This window comes from Euprymna scolopes, chromosome 20, assembly GCF_053919585.1.
Source record: "Euprymna scolopes isolate OS-2025 chromosome 20, ASM5391958v1, whole genome shotgun sequence".
NCBI classification, from domain to species: Eukaryota; Metazoa; Mollusca; class Cephalopoda; order Sepiida; family Sepiolidae; genus Euprymna; species Euprymna scolopes.
In genome coordinates, this window is record NC_136501.1 from 924699 (window position 1) to 937588 (window position 12890).

The 12890-nt window shown below is 33.6% G+C and overlaps 1 protein-coding gene across 1 annotated transcript in view; it reads left to right on the forward strand.

Annotated features, from left to right (window-relative positions):
• Positions 1-12890, forward strand: part of LOC145241282 (NADPH-dependent diflavin oxidoreductase 1-like) — an 80528-nt gene that overhangs the window by 10569 nt on the left and 57069 nt on the right. The window contains exons 2-3 of the mRNA XM_080104026.1: positions 6718-6862; positions 10241-10318. Of these exons, the coding sequence (XP_079960152.1) occupies positions 6722-6862; positions 10241-10318 (219 nt within the window). The 5' untranslated portion in view covers positions 6718-6721. The remainder of the gene's footprint in view (positions 1-6717; positions 6863-10240; positions 10319-12890) is intronic.

Consider the following 12890-nt stretch of genomic DNA (forward strand, 5'->3'; position numbering starts at 1 on the left):
CAACCCCTAAATAAAATAAAAAGGTTGTCAGAAACAGCATTGAGGCGGAGGCGATTTCGAAAATTCAATAAACGACTTTTATTTAACAATAGAAATAAACAATTACCAAAAATTTACTTTTTTATATAGAAATATAGAGGTAAATTCAGGTATTAAATAAGAATAAACATTAAAGGGCGATACGTATATAATTATATAATAAAAATAAATATAGAAATAAACCAATTTATTTAGATTTAAAAAATAACATTATTATTGTTAAAAATATTTTTAAAGTCAAATAAATAAATAGGAATAATTTGATACGATTAAATATAAAAGGCTAAAAATTTAATCAAAGATTTAGTCATTTTTAAATTTCATTTAGAAATAAGAATATTCTAGAAAGTGGAATAAAAATCAGTTAGCGATTGAAGTTGCAAAAAAATGTTAAATTTTAAAGAGTTATCGAAGATAAAGAGAAAATAAAACAAAAAAAAACGAATATCAAAAGATAAAACATGTTATTCCCCTTGAAATTTGATGTTATTGTATTTTTGTTGAATTAATCATGACTTGCTTTCTTTATATTTTTTAATAAAATAACTCCTAAAATTGATTGTTATTAATTTTATGGTTAAAATATTTGTTTTGACTTTTATGAAAGAAATTTTACGAAAAAAATCAAATCGTTTTCGAAATTCCCTTAATTGTATTTCCACTTTTTCGCTGTACCAAATTCTTTTGCTACACGAAAACTTTCAATTATATAATGGTATATTTCAAAACAACAATTCCATGGGAATCGGAATCATACTTGGTATCGGAATCGTTAATCAACATTTTCCTGGAATCGGAAAAAATTTAGGAATCGTCCCAACACTACACAGATCCATGTGCATAATTCTAGCATGAATTTTGGGAGCAGTAAACCTGAAGGCGTTTTTGATATTGCTTAGGTTTTTGAAGCATTTCTCATGCAAAAAGTTGTCAAAAAGTGGTAATCGGTAGGTGAGAGGTCTGGAGAGTATGGCGGATGTGGCACAGTTTTGTAGCCAAATTCGTTCAACTTCTGCAGGGTCAGTTTTTTTTATTTTTTTAACTTACAAGAAGTGAACTGTAAAAAACATAATACTCATATGCACATGTTTCAGTTCCTGTATAAATTAAAATATAATGTTTATGCATACTTTATAATTAGGCAACGCCAGGCAGCCTGCTAGTCTGTTTATAAATTTTACTTTGTTCCACAATGATTTCCCTATATGTGGTCAGCTATATCTGACTTTTCAATATCTTTATGTATTACAGATTTTCTATGTTCTTCTAGCCTTTCTTGTCTTCATTTTTGTCAATAAAATACATGTCAATGAAATACATGTCAATAAAATACATGTCAATAAAATACATGTCAATAAAATACATGTCAATAAAATACATGTCAATGAATGCTACAAGTCTAATTTTTTCGTTATAATGAGAACAAAAATGGATAAAGCAAATCCAGAAATTCTATTTTTCTAAGTTGAAAGAGAAAATTTTGAAACTATGCAAAATCTCCCCAAACTACAAGAAATTGCTGAGATTAATATATTACCATTGTTAGAATTATTACAGAGTGATGCAGTTTTAGTCAATCTTATTTTCTACTAGCAACCCATCCGGCATTGCCCGGTCATAAAATATGTATCAATATTATATTTTAATTAATGCAGAATTCCTATTTATTATAAACTGAAATAAAATATATTACAATATTAAATTATTTTAAAGAAATGAAGTAAAAACAACGGAAAGAAACTGAGACGTGTGTGCATACGGGTATTATGTTTTTGCTAGACAGTTTGCTTCTTATAAATAAAAAAAATACTCAAGCTGAGATCCTAACAAAAACCTAAAGACAATGAATCAAATACGATAACCATTAGGCTAGCTTGACACGATCTTTAAAAAGTGTTTTCAAACCTACTATTCTTAACATAATGAATCTGTCATATGAACGATTCACAGATGCGCAGTCATGAAACAGTTGACAAACAGATAAAAATCCGATGATTCCACGTACTAATTTTGCAATTTTGACTCCTTAGCAGCCCCCATTTTTTTACCGGATGAAAACCAATTAAAAAGTTTTCCACATGTCTGAATATCTTGTATATTAAATTTTAAGTTTGTAGATCAAAAATTCGTGGAGTGTATAGGTTGAGAATTATCCTCACACACACATTCTCACTTTTATAGATTTATAGATTAACATAAATTATCAGTAATTATGCTGAGAACAACATGTTTTTCCGTGAATGTTGCCGCGACATATTTTGGTAGCTTTCATAAATCGTCAGAATATGGTGAAATGCTCAGCCAATGTAGCAGACAACAGCTAATAAAGTGGAAGAAGTGGTTGCAGGACATTGCAACTGATCAAAGTTTACAGCAAGAGTGTGCAATCGGTTTGGAACACACCATGACCTGTATTATTATTCATCGGACTACTGTTCTCATCTTGAGTGTGATTTTCACAATATTTCGGTCGATATAACCTCTGACCTTCTTCAAGTTTATCTTGTCGAACTCGGGAATGTTTCTGTCGAACTTGGAAATTTGGACAGAATTTCAAGCGGAACCCTTTATTTCACGTGAAGTAAATAAAGGGTTCCGCTCGAAATTCCGTCCAAATTCCCGAATTTGACAAGATAAACCTGAAGAAGGTCGGAGGTTATATCGACCAAAACATTGTGAAAATCACACTCAAGATGAGAACAGTAGTCCGATGAATAATAATACAAATAACCAATCCTCATCTCAAAAATTCAGAAACACTATGACCTATTGGAAAAATTTCCTATGAGATATTTGCAAAGAGTACTTCCTTAGGAATCCCCGGTAAAAAATACCCCCCCACACACACACACAAACACCTGAGAAAGAAAATAGCGTACACCCTTACTTTTTGTAACAAAAAAATTATTTCTTTCACAACCCTCTTCAAAAATAACACTTTTCAAACTAATATTTCTTACAAAAAAATAATGTTTTCATTTGTTGCTACATATTATTTTACAAAAAAAATTAAATATTTGTTCATGCAATTTACCATAAAAAGACATCAGGTACTTATGGTAGGGACCACATGAAGGTTGCCTATATTCTAAGTAAAAGTGATTTGGTGGAACAAACTGGATTCAAACTTGGAACACCTGTACTGTGGCCATTACTTTACTTTTTAACTGTGTCGTTACACTTCAAATCGCTCAGACCCACACGCTGTCTGGTACCGTCGCAAAGGAACAAACAAATAAAGCAGGAAATAATAAAAAAGAAAGAAAAATCTGCATTTTTTAAAAATGCAAATAAAATGAATTTATTTGTGGTTCTTCCAAAACAATGCATTTCATTTTATTTCAAGTCTTTTCACACACACGTGCCTTTTAAAAGTTTCTCTCGCTGCCATCTCAAGTTGGCTTTCTTGCGCTTAACTTTCATGCGTGCATCTTGCCTGATGTGCATTTTGCTTCTCTCCTCGGCTATGTGCTGCATTTTTCTCCTTTTCTTGTGACACAAGCTCGCGCATACCTTGCTAATTTGCATACGTCCTTTAACAGCTGCTGCTGCTAATATTTTTGCGAGCCAGCTATCCTTCAGCTGCTGATGATTATCTCACACGTGCCCATATGTGCTCTGTTACATACCAAGGTCGTCTATCCATGTCGTTAACCACCTGACCACTGTCACCTCCCATAAGAGTTATTAATGAGATGGAATTTGATTGCTAGCCAAAAGATGAAAAACATTGTCCAATGGTATGTACCACATTTGTTTATTTTTGGGGTCAGTCTACAACAAAAATTTATTGATGTTGGATCTGAAGACAATTGTAATTAAGAGGAAAGCAGTCTGGTGGTAATGTGTTCCAGAAGAGAGAAACCCTTGTAAAGAAGTTTTGTCGATTATACGCTTTTGAAATCAAAAAACTTTGGAGTCACATTGACAATGGTGGCATCTTCTCTTGCTCTTCCCCTAGACTAGGTGTTACGATAGCATGTTCAGACATCTTTGCTTTTTGACAATGGCCTCTTCATCTCATCTCTTCTGATGCAGAGTGAACTAAAGAATATCGCAGAGAAGAGTTTTGGTCAACCCAAGCATTTTTTTTAATACTTGAGAGTCACCACTTATTAAGACCCAAAGGCCACTCGAGGATAAAGATTAATGAATATAAGGTGGGAGTGTAGTAATTTTTAATGGTGTAAATTGGGTAGAATCTGATTTATGGAGATGGCTCAACAAGAACTTGTTTACATTGGATTTGAAGGCTTCTATGTTGTATTCAACTGGGAAACAGGCCAGCAGAACAGTGTTCCACAGACGGGTACTTCTGAGAAAGACGCTTTGTTTATGGAATCTACATTTAGATTTAAGCACAGTTAGAGAGTGAGGGAAATTGCATATAGTGGTTGCAGCTAGTTAGGTGTTTTTAGTGAAAGTTTTGCAAGGGGGAATAATAAAATGTTCAGTCGAGTACTTGCCATGAAAATAATGATAGAGCAGAGACAGGCTCTTCTCTTCTATGGGAAAGAGGTCGCAGGTTTTGAAACCGGCTTTGAATTCTATCAAGGCTGGATAAGGAATTTGGAAACGTCAATGTCATTATCAACCTCTGCTTAGCACTTAAGTGATGTTGTTTCAGTAGATGTTCATTTGCTCCACTCTTGATTCATTAGAATCTCTTAGTGCAAGCACACTCACAAGGGATATCCATTGTCTCTTGTGACTGAATAGAGACCTTTTCTAAATGTTTAGTTGTTAAAAATTAAAACAAGCAAAAAGTTCTCTAATATTTGAAAAAAAACAAAAAAAAACAGATCAACTTTTAAGCCGTCCTTTTAAATGGTCAACTTTTTACCAGTTGCAACCATCATTGCTAATACTCAGTGTCCCACCGTTCTCACAAAGTCATTAAGCTTTAGAGTTGGATCTTCATGTTTTCCATTCTTCCTTGACAAAAGGCATATTCCGCAACTTAAATTCCTCGCAAATAATTGTGTGTACAGTTCCCACACTGACATCAAATTGTGCACTTCTTTTCTCTATATATTCTTTATTTCGCCAATCAACTCTAGTGTCCTGACTTCCTTACTCCTTCCACACCTCATCATCTTTCACACAGTCCCTGCCTTCCTTGAATCTCTTATGCCACTCAAAAACTGATGCTTGATTCATACAAGATGGTCCAAAAGCAGTTTCAAGCATTCCATACGTTTCTGTGGCATTTTTTCCAAGTTTAAAACAGAATTTTATTGCATAGCGTTCTTCTAAAGTGTCCTTACATCCAGATTGCATTTTTTAAATTCACCAGCTGTGACAATCAGGCTTTAGTAGTGTGTATTCCAATTCCTGCTGTAGCTGTTCATTTGAACCTGAAATCATAAAACTTGGTCAGTCCTCTCATAATAGCAATAATATACTGAATTTTCAAGAGTCTACAATAATTTTAGATGCCTCTCCAAAAAAAGTCTGGAAACTTATTGAAGGCACCTCATACTTTGTTGGCTTGATAAAAGTGTTTCTGTGAAATGAAGTGGATTCAAGCGTTGCACATGCAGGTTTTCATTCCATGTCATTAATCATTTATCCACCGTCACCATTTCTTTATGCATTTTGCTTTTAAGGTTTGTTAATAAAACTATGTTTTTTTTTGTTTTTCTTTTCTAAATCGTCAGTGTTTTAAAAAACAAAATATGTGTAAATAATTTTTTTTTAATTATTATTATTAAAAATATACTTACAACAAAACTGCTTGTAAATAAAACTAAATATTTTTGCAAGGTTATTAGTAAAATAAATTTTATAAATAAAACTTTTTTTTAAATTAAAAAAAACTCTGGTGTGGCATGGTTATAAATGTGCCAATGCACCATATTTTTTATCATAATTCAAATACACAGGCGGCAAAAAGAAAGTCCGCACTTGTAATTTTTTCAAAAACTGCAAATTTGAGCTAAATTTAATGTAACTGTTTAAATAAACTGTACCTCATTTGATTGGCCTTTTATTCTTCTATAATTTTACCTGTTCATATTTGACTTTTAATTGAAATATTCTAGTGTTCATGTCAATTTAAAAAAATAACTTCAAATTGAGGAGGCAAAAAGAAAGTCCACACAATGGAAAATTGATATTTAAATGTAACTTTCGGACATTAATGCAACACAAATACAACAGGAACACAATGAACTAGTTAATATTTAGTAGCATAACCCTTCTGCAGTTTGACAGCATGCAATCTTGATTAGGTAGAAGTCTTGTCGCATTTTTGTGAGTCAGCCATGTTGAGCATTTAACTTTCAACCTCCAGAAAAGTGTAACTTTTACAACTGAATTTTACCAAGTACTTTATCCACTACACCATGGATCCTTACACAAGGATTTCTACCTAGTTATGGCTGATGGAACGTAGGCATGCTACCCCCGTACATTGAATGAAGTGTTCTATTCGAAATTCTGTAGTTTGACTGAAAGATTCTTGAGTTTGGCAAGATACACCTGAAGAAAATTATAGGTTACATTGACTGAAACATTGTGAAAATCACACTTAAGATGAGAAGAGTAGTTTGAAGAATCCAAATAATACAAATTTAAAACAATTATTACAAATGGTATAAACCAATGAATGTTTTTATGCAAATATTTGTTGACTTATGAATTCTTTTAAAAACAAAAGCTTGTTTTTATTTTCAGCATCATGATCGAAAAACGAAGATTCCTGTGTATTTTATATGGCAGTCAATATGGAACTGCGCAGGAAGTGGCCGAAAGAATTGGTAGAGAAGCAAAAAGGCGACATTTTAGTACAAGAGTTCTCCCACTTGACAAATACAAGATCGTAAGTTATATTTCATTGAGTTGTGTGGAAAGAACTGGTATGAGAGTGATACAATAGAGGTGTAAAGTAGGTGTTAAAGACAGGCTTAGATCTGATCTCAGAGGAAGATTAAATCTGTTCAGTATAAGAAGATACATGCAGAACAGAAATCGGTTGAAAAAATGGATGAGAGTTCTTGGATTAGCAGATGTAAAACCATTGACACAGCAGGGGAGGGCTAAGGAAAACATGGGAGGAAGTGATTAGAATGGATTTGAGAGAAAGAAGGATAAATAAAACCCTGGTCAGAAATAGGTCAGTTTGGAAATCAATTTCTAAAAACTGTACAACACCTGCCAGCCTCTAAAATAAACGCAGCTGCTATTCCAAATTGTCTAAAAATTGTACATTACCATGACATGGCGTATGTATTTGTGATGTATAATTTGTATTTTAGCTCTCACATTCGCAATCAAGCACTTTTTTTTCTTTTCAACACAGCCTGACGCCATATATATATATTTATATATATATATATATATATATATATATATATATATATATATATATAAAAGTGAGAATATGTTTGTGCAAGGGGATACTTCTCAACCTATATACTCAAAAAATTTTGGATCTACAGACTTGAAATTTAGTATATAGGGTAGTCAGACACGTAGAAAACTTTTTAATCGGTTTTCATACAGCAAAAAAGGGCTGCTAAGGGGTCAAAATTAAAACATTGGTACTGGGGTGGTCATCAGATTTTTATCTGTCTGTCAACTGTTTCACAACTGTGTATGCGCGAATTGTTCACCTTATGTTAAGAATAAGTGGGTTTGAAAACACCTTTTAAAGATCATGTCAAGCTGGCCTAATGGTTATCGTACTTTACTCACTGTCTTTAGGTTTTGGTTTCCATCTCAGTTAGAGTATTTTTTTTTATCTACAAGAAGAGAACTGTTTAGAAAAAACATAATACTTGCATGCACATGTCTCTGTTTCTTTCCATTTTTTTTTTTAAGAAATTTAACATTACGTTTAATACCAATATCTTCTAGTATATACAGATTAGTGTTGGGATGATTAATCAGAATCAGGAATTGAAAAAACTCAGAACTTTTTGGGGTATCGGAATCGGAAAAATTTGTGACAAATTTCTGATGCTAAAAATGATTCCTTTAATAATTTTTTGTTTATTTGATTTTGATAATAATAATAAAAATAGCATTTTGATTATTGAAACCTGACATAACCACTCGAGTGACAGAACACATTTTTTTAAACAATTTTTAAAAATATAAGCTTTTTCATAGATTTAAAAATTTATATTTTAATTTTGAATCATCATTTTTAACTTTTCCAAAACGTGTTCACTTTGCCTTTTAAATGTCCTAAAATTAAAGAGTAAAACTCTCTAGATCACTCTTCTTCAAACAATTTACAATTTATTAATTTATTTAAATTTGCAATTGTATTTTAAGTGTTGCTGAGGATTGAACCTTCATCACTAAAAGAGTGTAACTTTTACAACTGAGTTTTACCAAATACTTTATCCAATATGCTGCTCTTCTCCGAGTTAAAGATTCAATCTTCAGTGTGAGTGACACCTACAATACAATTGCAAATTACTTAGAACTTCTACCCCCTACCCCGTGCATTAAATAATGGGTCCTGTTCAAAATTCTGTGTATATTTCTGAGTTCGACAGAAAGATTCTCAAATTCAATAGAAAGATGCCCGAGTTCAACAAAATACACTTCAAGAAAGGTGAAAATTATATCGCTTGTAATGTTATGAAAATAAGACTCAAAATGTGAACAGTAGTCCAAATAATCAATCCTTATCTAAAATATTCAGAATCGTCATACCTGAATTTATGGTATATTAGATGAAATATTATCAAATTTTTCTTTTTTTCTTTTAAATTTTCTCTATTTTGAATGAATGACTTATCTCCCTTGTTGACTATCTTTATAATGCTAAAACTGACGTAGCCGAGTAAGTGTTCATCTGACTTTCTTGCTGTCAGTATGAGGTATGCATTTGTTCAGTCCTAGGAGGTCTACCTTCCCAGGCTTTATTTTTTCTCTAGAAGGGGTTAGTTTATTGCTTATCGCCTGAAGCACTCCTACCGAAGGAATGCCAACAGGCATTTTTGTAGGACAAAGTGAGCTTATCCTAATGTGCTTGATGCTCAAAACTACACTTGACCTTGTGTCTAACTTTTTGGAGAGGAAGTAAATAAAATACTAAAACTCTGATAGTCTTGCTTGGTTGCTTGCATATTGAATGTTGTACATGGTGGGAGAAAGGACTAATGAAACAAAAAGTGGTGGGAGGAGGGGAATAGAGAATATTAATTTATGATTAATTATGAGTTTATGCTTTTTTCCATTTGGTTCTGTGTTAAACATTGGCAAGAAAAATGTTTTAATCCTGTTTTTTTGTTTTGTTTTTTTGTTTTTTATTTAAAATTTCTTATTTGAACTAAAAAAATATGCTCGTTTATATTGGTGATCTTTTGACTCGACAGATTTCAAATGAAAACATTATGTATTTACATGTCATGTCAAAATTATTACAAATTCCAAAACTTACAAAAAAAAATGATGCGTTTGTATGAAAAAAACTATGCTTCCCATGTTCATTCCTTCATTTAACGTTTGTTCATTGAAACATTTGAACTCCACCTTATGTGACGTCCATCTTTCATAGAGAGCCTGGTTAGGACTGAGGTTGATGAATATTTGGGAATACCAGGTATTGTAAGCCAATACTCCATCCAAGTATTTTTTTTTTTTTACTAGGAGGATCGCTGTTTATCAAGACGCAAAGGCAACTCAAGGATAGAAGCTTAATGAGGGTCATTGTATAATAATGAAACGGGGGTAGGATTTAATTATTGAAGAGGAAAGCTCATCAAGAACTTGTTTACAGATTGAGAGTAAGGGAATTAGATACCTGAATCATGATGTAGATGATTATAAAAATATTTATTGTTAATTTTAGTTTGTTTAAAGAGTAATACTACTATGATTGTCTTCAAACTGGAAAAATTATGAAGTTCAATAGTTAAACTACCACTGAGAATTTTTGCATTTTATAAACTTACCTTGATTATTATCCATAGTGCTTGAAAAAAGTGTGTTTATGACAACAAACAAAATCCTCCATTCTCTGAGAGATGGCAGCGGCATACTTAATGTAAGCAATGGACAGTTGGAATCTGCAGGTATCTGACATCTACCCAGATACTGAACTAATACGTACAAGGCGTGTTTGAATCAATTGCCACTTTATTTATGCTGTTCTATTCATTTATTTACAACTGAACGAATTAGTTCAACGAGATCATAAAGGGTTAAAAGAAGTAAATCTTTTCTTCTTTTCATTTTGCAGACGAATCTAATAGAGCAACCACTTGTTGTGTTTGTATGTTCAACAACAGGTCAAGGTGATCCACCGGATAACATGAAGGTAAGATTATAGCAAAATTGTCATAATTTCCTATTTATTATTGAAACCGTGGCATCCATTATTCTTTTCAATGTCCAAGTCATACAATATATACTACTACTACTATAACACTATGTAAGTGATGATTTGAAGGAGCTCTCCAAATTTCTTCCATGCAGAACAAATTCTGGCAGGAGTAGCATCACAACAACAACCTTTCTCATGAGACACATCAGCAAAATAGTCTGTTTACTGGTATGTTACTCAATCTTTTGTTGTACTTGTAAGAAATGCTGTGGAAGTACTGGTCAGTTGTGAGATGATAATCAATTTGTGTGCGAGAAATGTAAGATAATTTTGAGATGGATGAGAACTCGGATGTGGAGAAAGTTTATTTGGAGAGCAAAGCTATTGAGTTTGCTCAGAAGTTTTGTTACCTTGGTGATACCATCGGAGTACAGGATGGAACAATAAAATTGTTTCTCTAGAAAAGATGACATGATTCCATTTCCGTTTGATGAAAACCAGTTTTTTTATTTGTTGCAGATCATCTACTAGTGTACAAATCCCAAGAGCGATAGAAGCTTTTTAGCATGTCTGAAAGTGACACAATGTTCAATGAGCAAGATCGGAGATGCGTCACTGTACAACTCATGCTCTCTACCGATCTAAGTTATGAGTACAGGACCATTGCCAGCATTCTCAAATGCATCACTGGAGTGCCACAAATAACGGACATGCCCAGTGTGATGAAAACAAACACAGTTTCCAGCCATGGTTATGGTCTTTGGTGTGGTTTAAGTGAGGGCCACATCATGCCACCTCACATCTTCGAAGTCAGCTTGAAAGTCAACACCAACGTGTACCTGGATGTGCTGAAGAGTGTGGTTAGCCTCTGGTGCAATCAAGTGGCCACTGACAGACCCTTGATGTGGCAGCAAGACTAAGTACTAACCCATAAGTCCAAAGAGACGGAGGTTTGGCTTCAGAAGGAGTGCTATGACTTTGTAACCTTCTCTCACTGCCCCCCCTCTCCCCCGACCTGAACTCGCTGAACTACTTAATTTGGTCATACGTCGAGAACATGAACACCAACATGACCTCCCACAACACCAAAGCCAGCCTAATCACCGCCCTCCACTGAGTATTCGCCGAGCTTCTGCTTGCGTTTGTTGAAAAGGTATGCTCCCAGTTCCAGACATGTATCAAGGCGGTGATTGAGGCTGAAGGCAGATACATTGAATAGATGTCAGCTGTACTACATAATCAAGTTACCTGAATTGATTTCTTTTTCAATAAAGTTTTAAAGTAAAGCTGTAGTGTTGTTTTCTTCATGGCGGCACATTTATCGTTGCACCGTGTAGAGAGAGGATCTAATGCTGGTGGGATAGAGTGAGTTTAGAGAACTTCTATCATTACTAACCAGCAGAGCGTTACCGCTGTCGACCAAGGGAAGAATTTATCAAACATGTGTAGCAGTCCCAAATAAAATAAAGATCTATTTTCTCTTGTGAATCAACCTCCCTTCCTCCTCCATTGACCAATTCAGCCACACACTGACCAATCAGCTGGCAAGGTGCATTGATTTCTCCTGTCCCCTTAGGAATTTTTTTAGCACTCATGACTAGCGCTACGACATCAGCATATTCTTTTCATTGTTTTGACTCTCGAGTATATATCCGACACAGACACAATTAATCAACCAAGAAACACATCACTACATAAAAACATATAAGATATAAACGGATATATACGTGAGTATCAAAACAAGGAAAAGAATATGCTGTTGTCATAGCCTGCCTCATGACAAACTGAGTTTATTGTTTTTATTCTTACATTAGATTCAGTTTCACTAATTTTAAGTATTGCTGTTTGTATACCAATCTTCTTTAATAGATATTTAAATAATTTTCAAGTTTAAATAACTGATACAACTACCATGTGTGCGTTTGCTGCTATGTAACTCAAATCTTTTTTTGTATTTGTAAGTATTGCGTAGATAAGAAGTGCGGTGGAAGAAATGGTCAGTTGCGAGAGAGGATAAACCCGTTTGTGTGAAAGAAATGTAAGACAGTGGAAATGGATGAAAACTCTGATGTGGATGGTAATTTATCTGGATGGCAAAGCTATTGAGGTTGTTCAGAAGTTTTGTTACCTTGCTTCATGATTCTATTGGAGCACAGGATGGAGCAGGTGCTGGTGCAATTGCAAAATCCTGAAATCAACCGACATGCGGATGAAGCAAAAGAAAAAGAAAACTACATATTAGAATTAAAAGCAGAATTAATGGTAGCTTTAATATTAAAGTAGACCACTTTAATATCAAGTTAATAAGAAGTTAGAAGCAACTCCATCTTTTTGTTATACTTTGTAAGCATTGGTCAGATAAGAAGTGCAGTGGAATTACTGATAGATTGAGAGAGAATAACCAGTTTTGTGTGAAACAAGTGTAAGAGAATGGCGACAGATGAAAACTCAGATGTGGAGGAAAAAAAAAAATTATTTTTTATTGCATTTTCACTTCAAACAAGGCACAGTGACATTTTGATATAGGGAGCTAGTATCTGGGACATAATTTGAAGGAGTACTATGT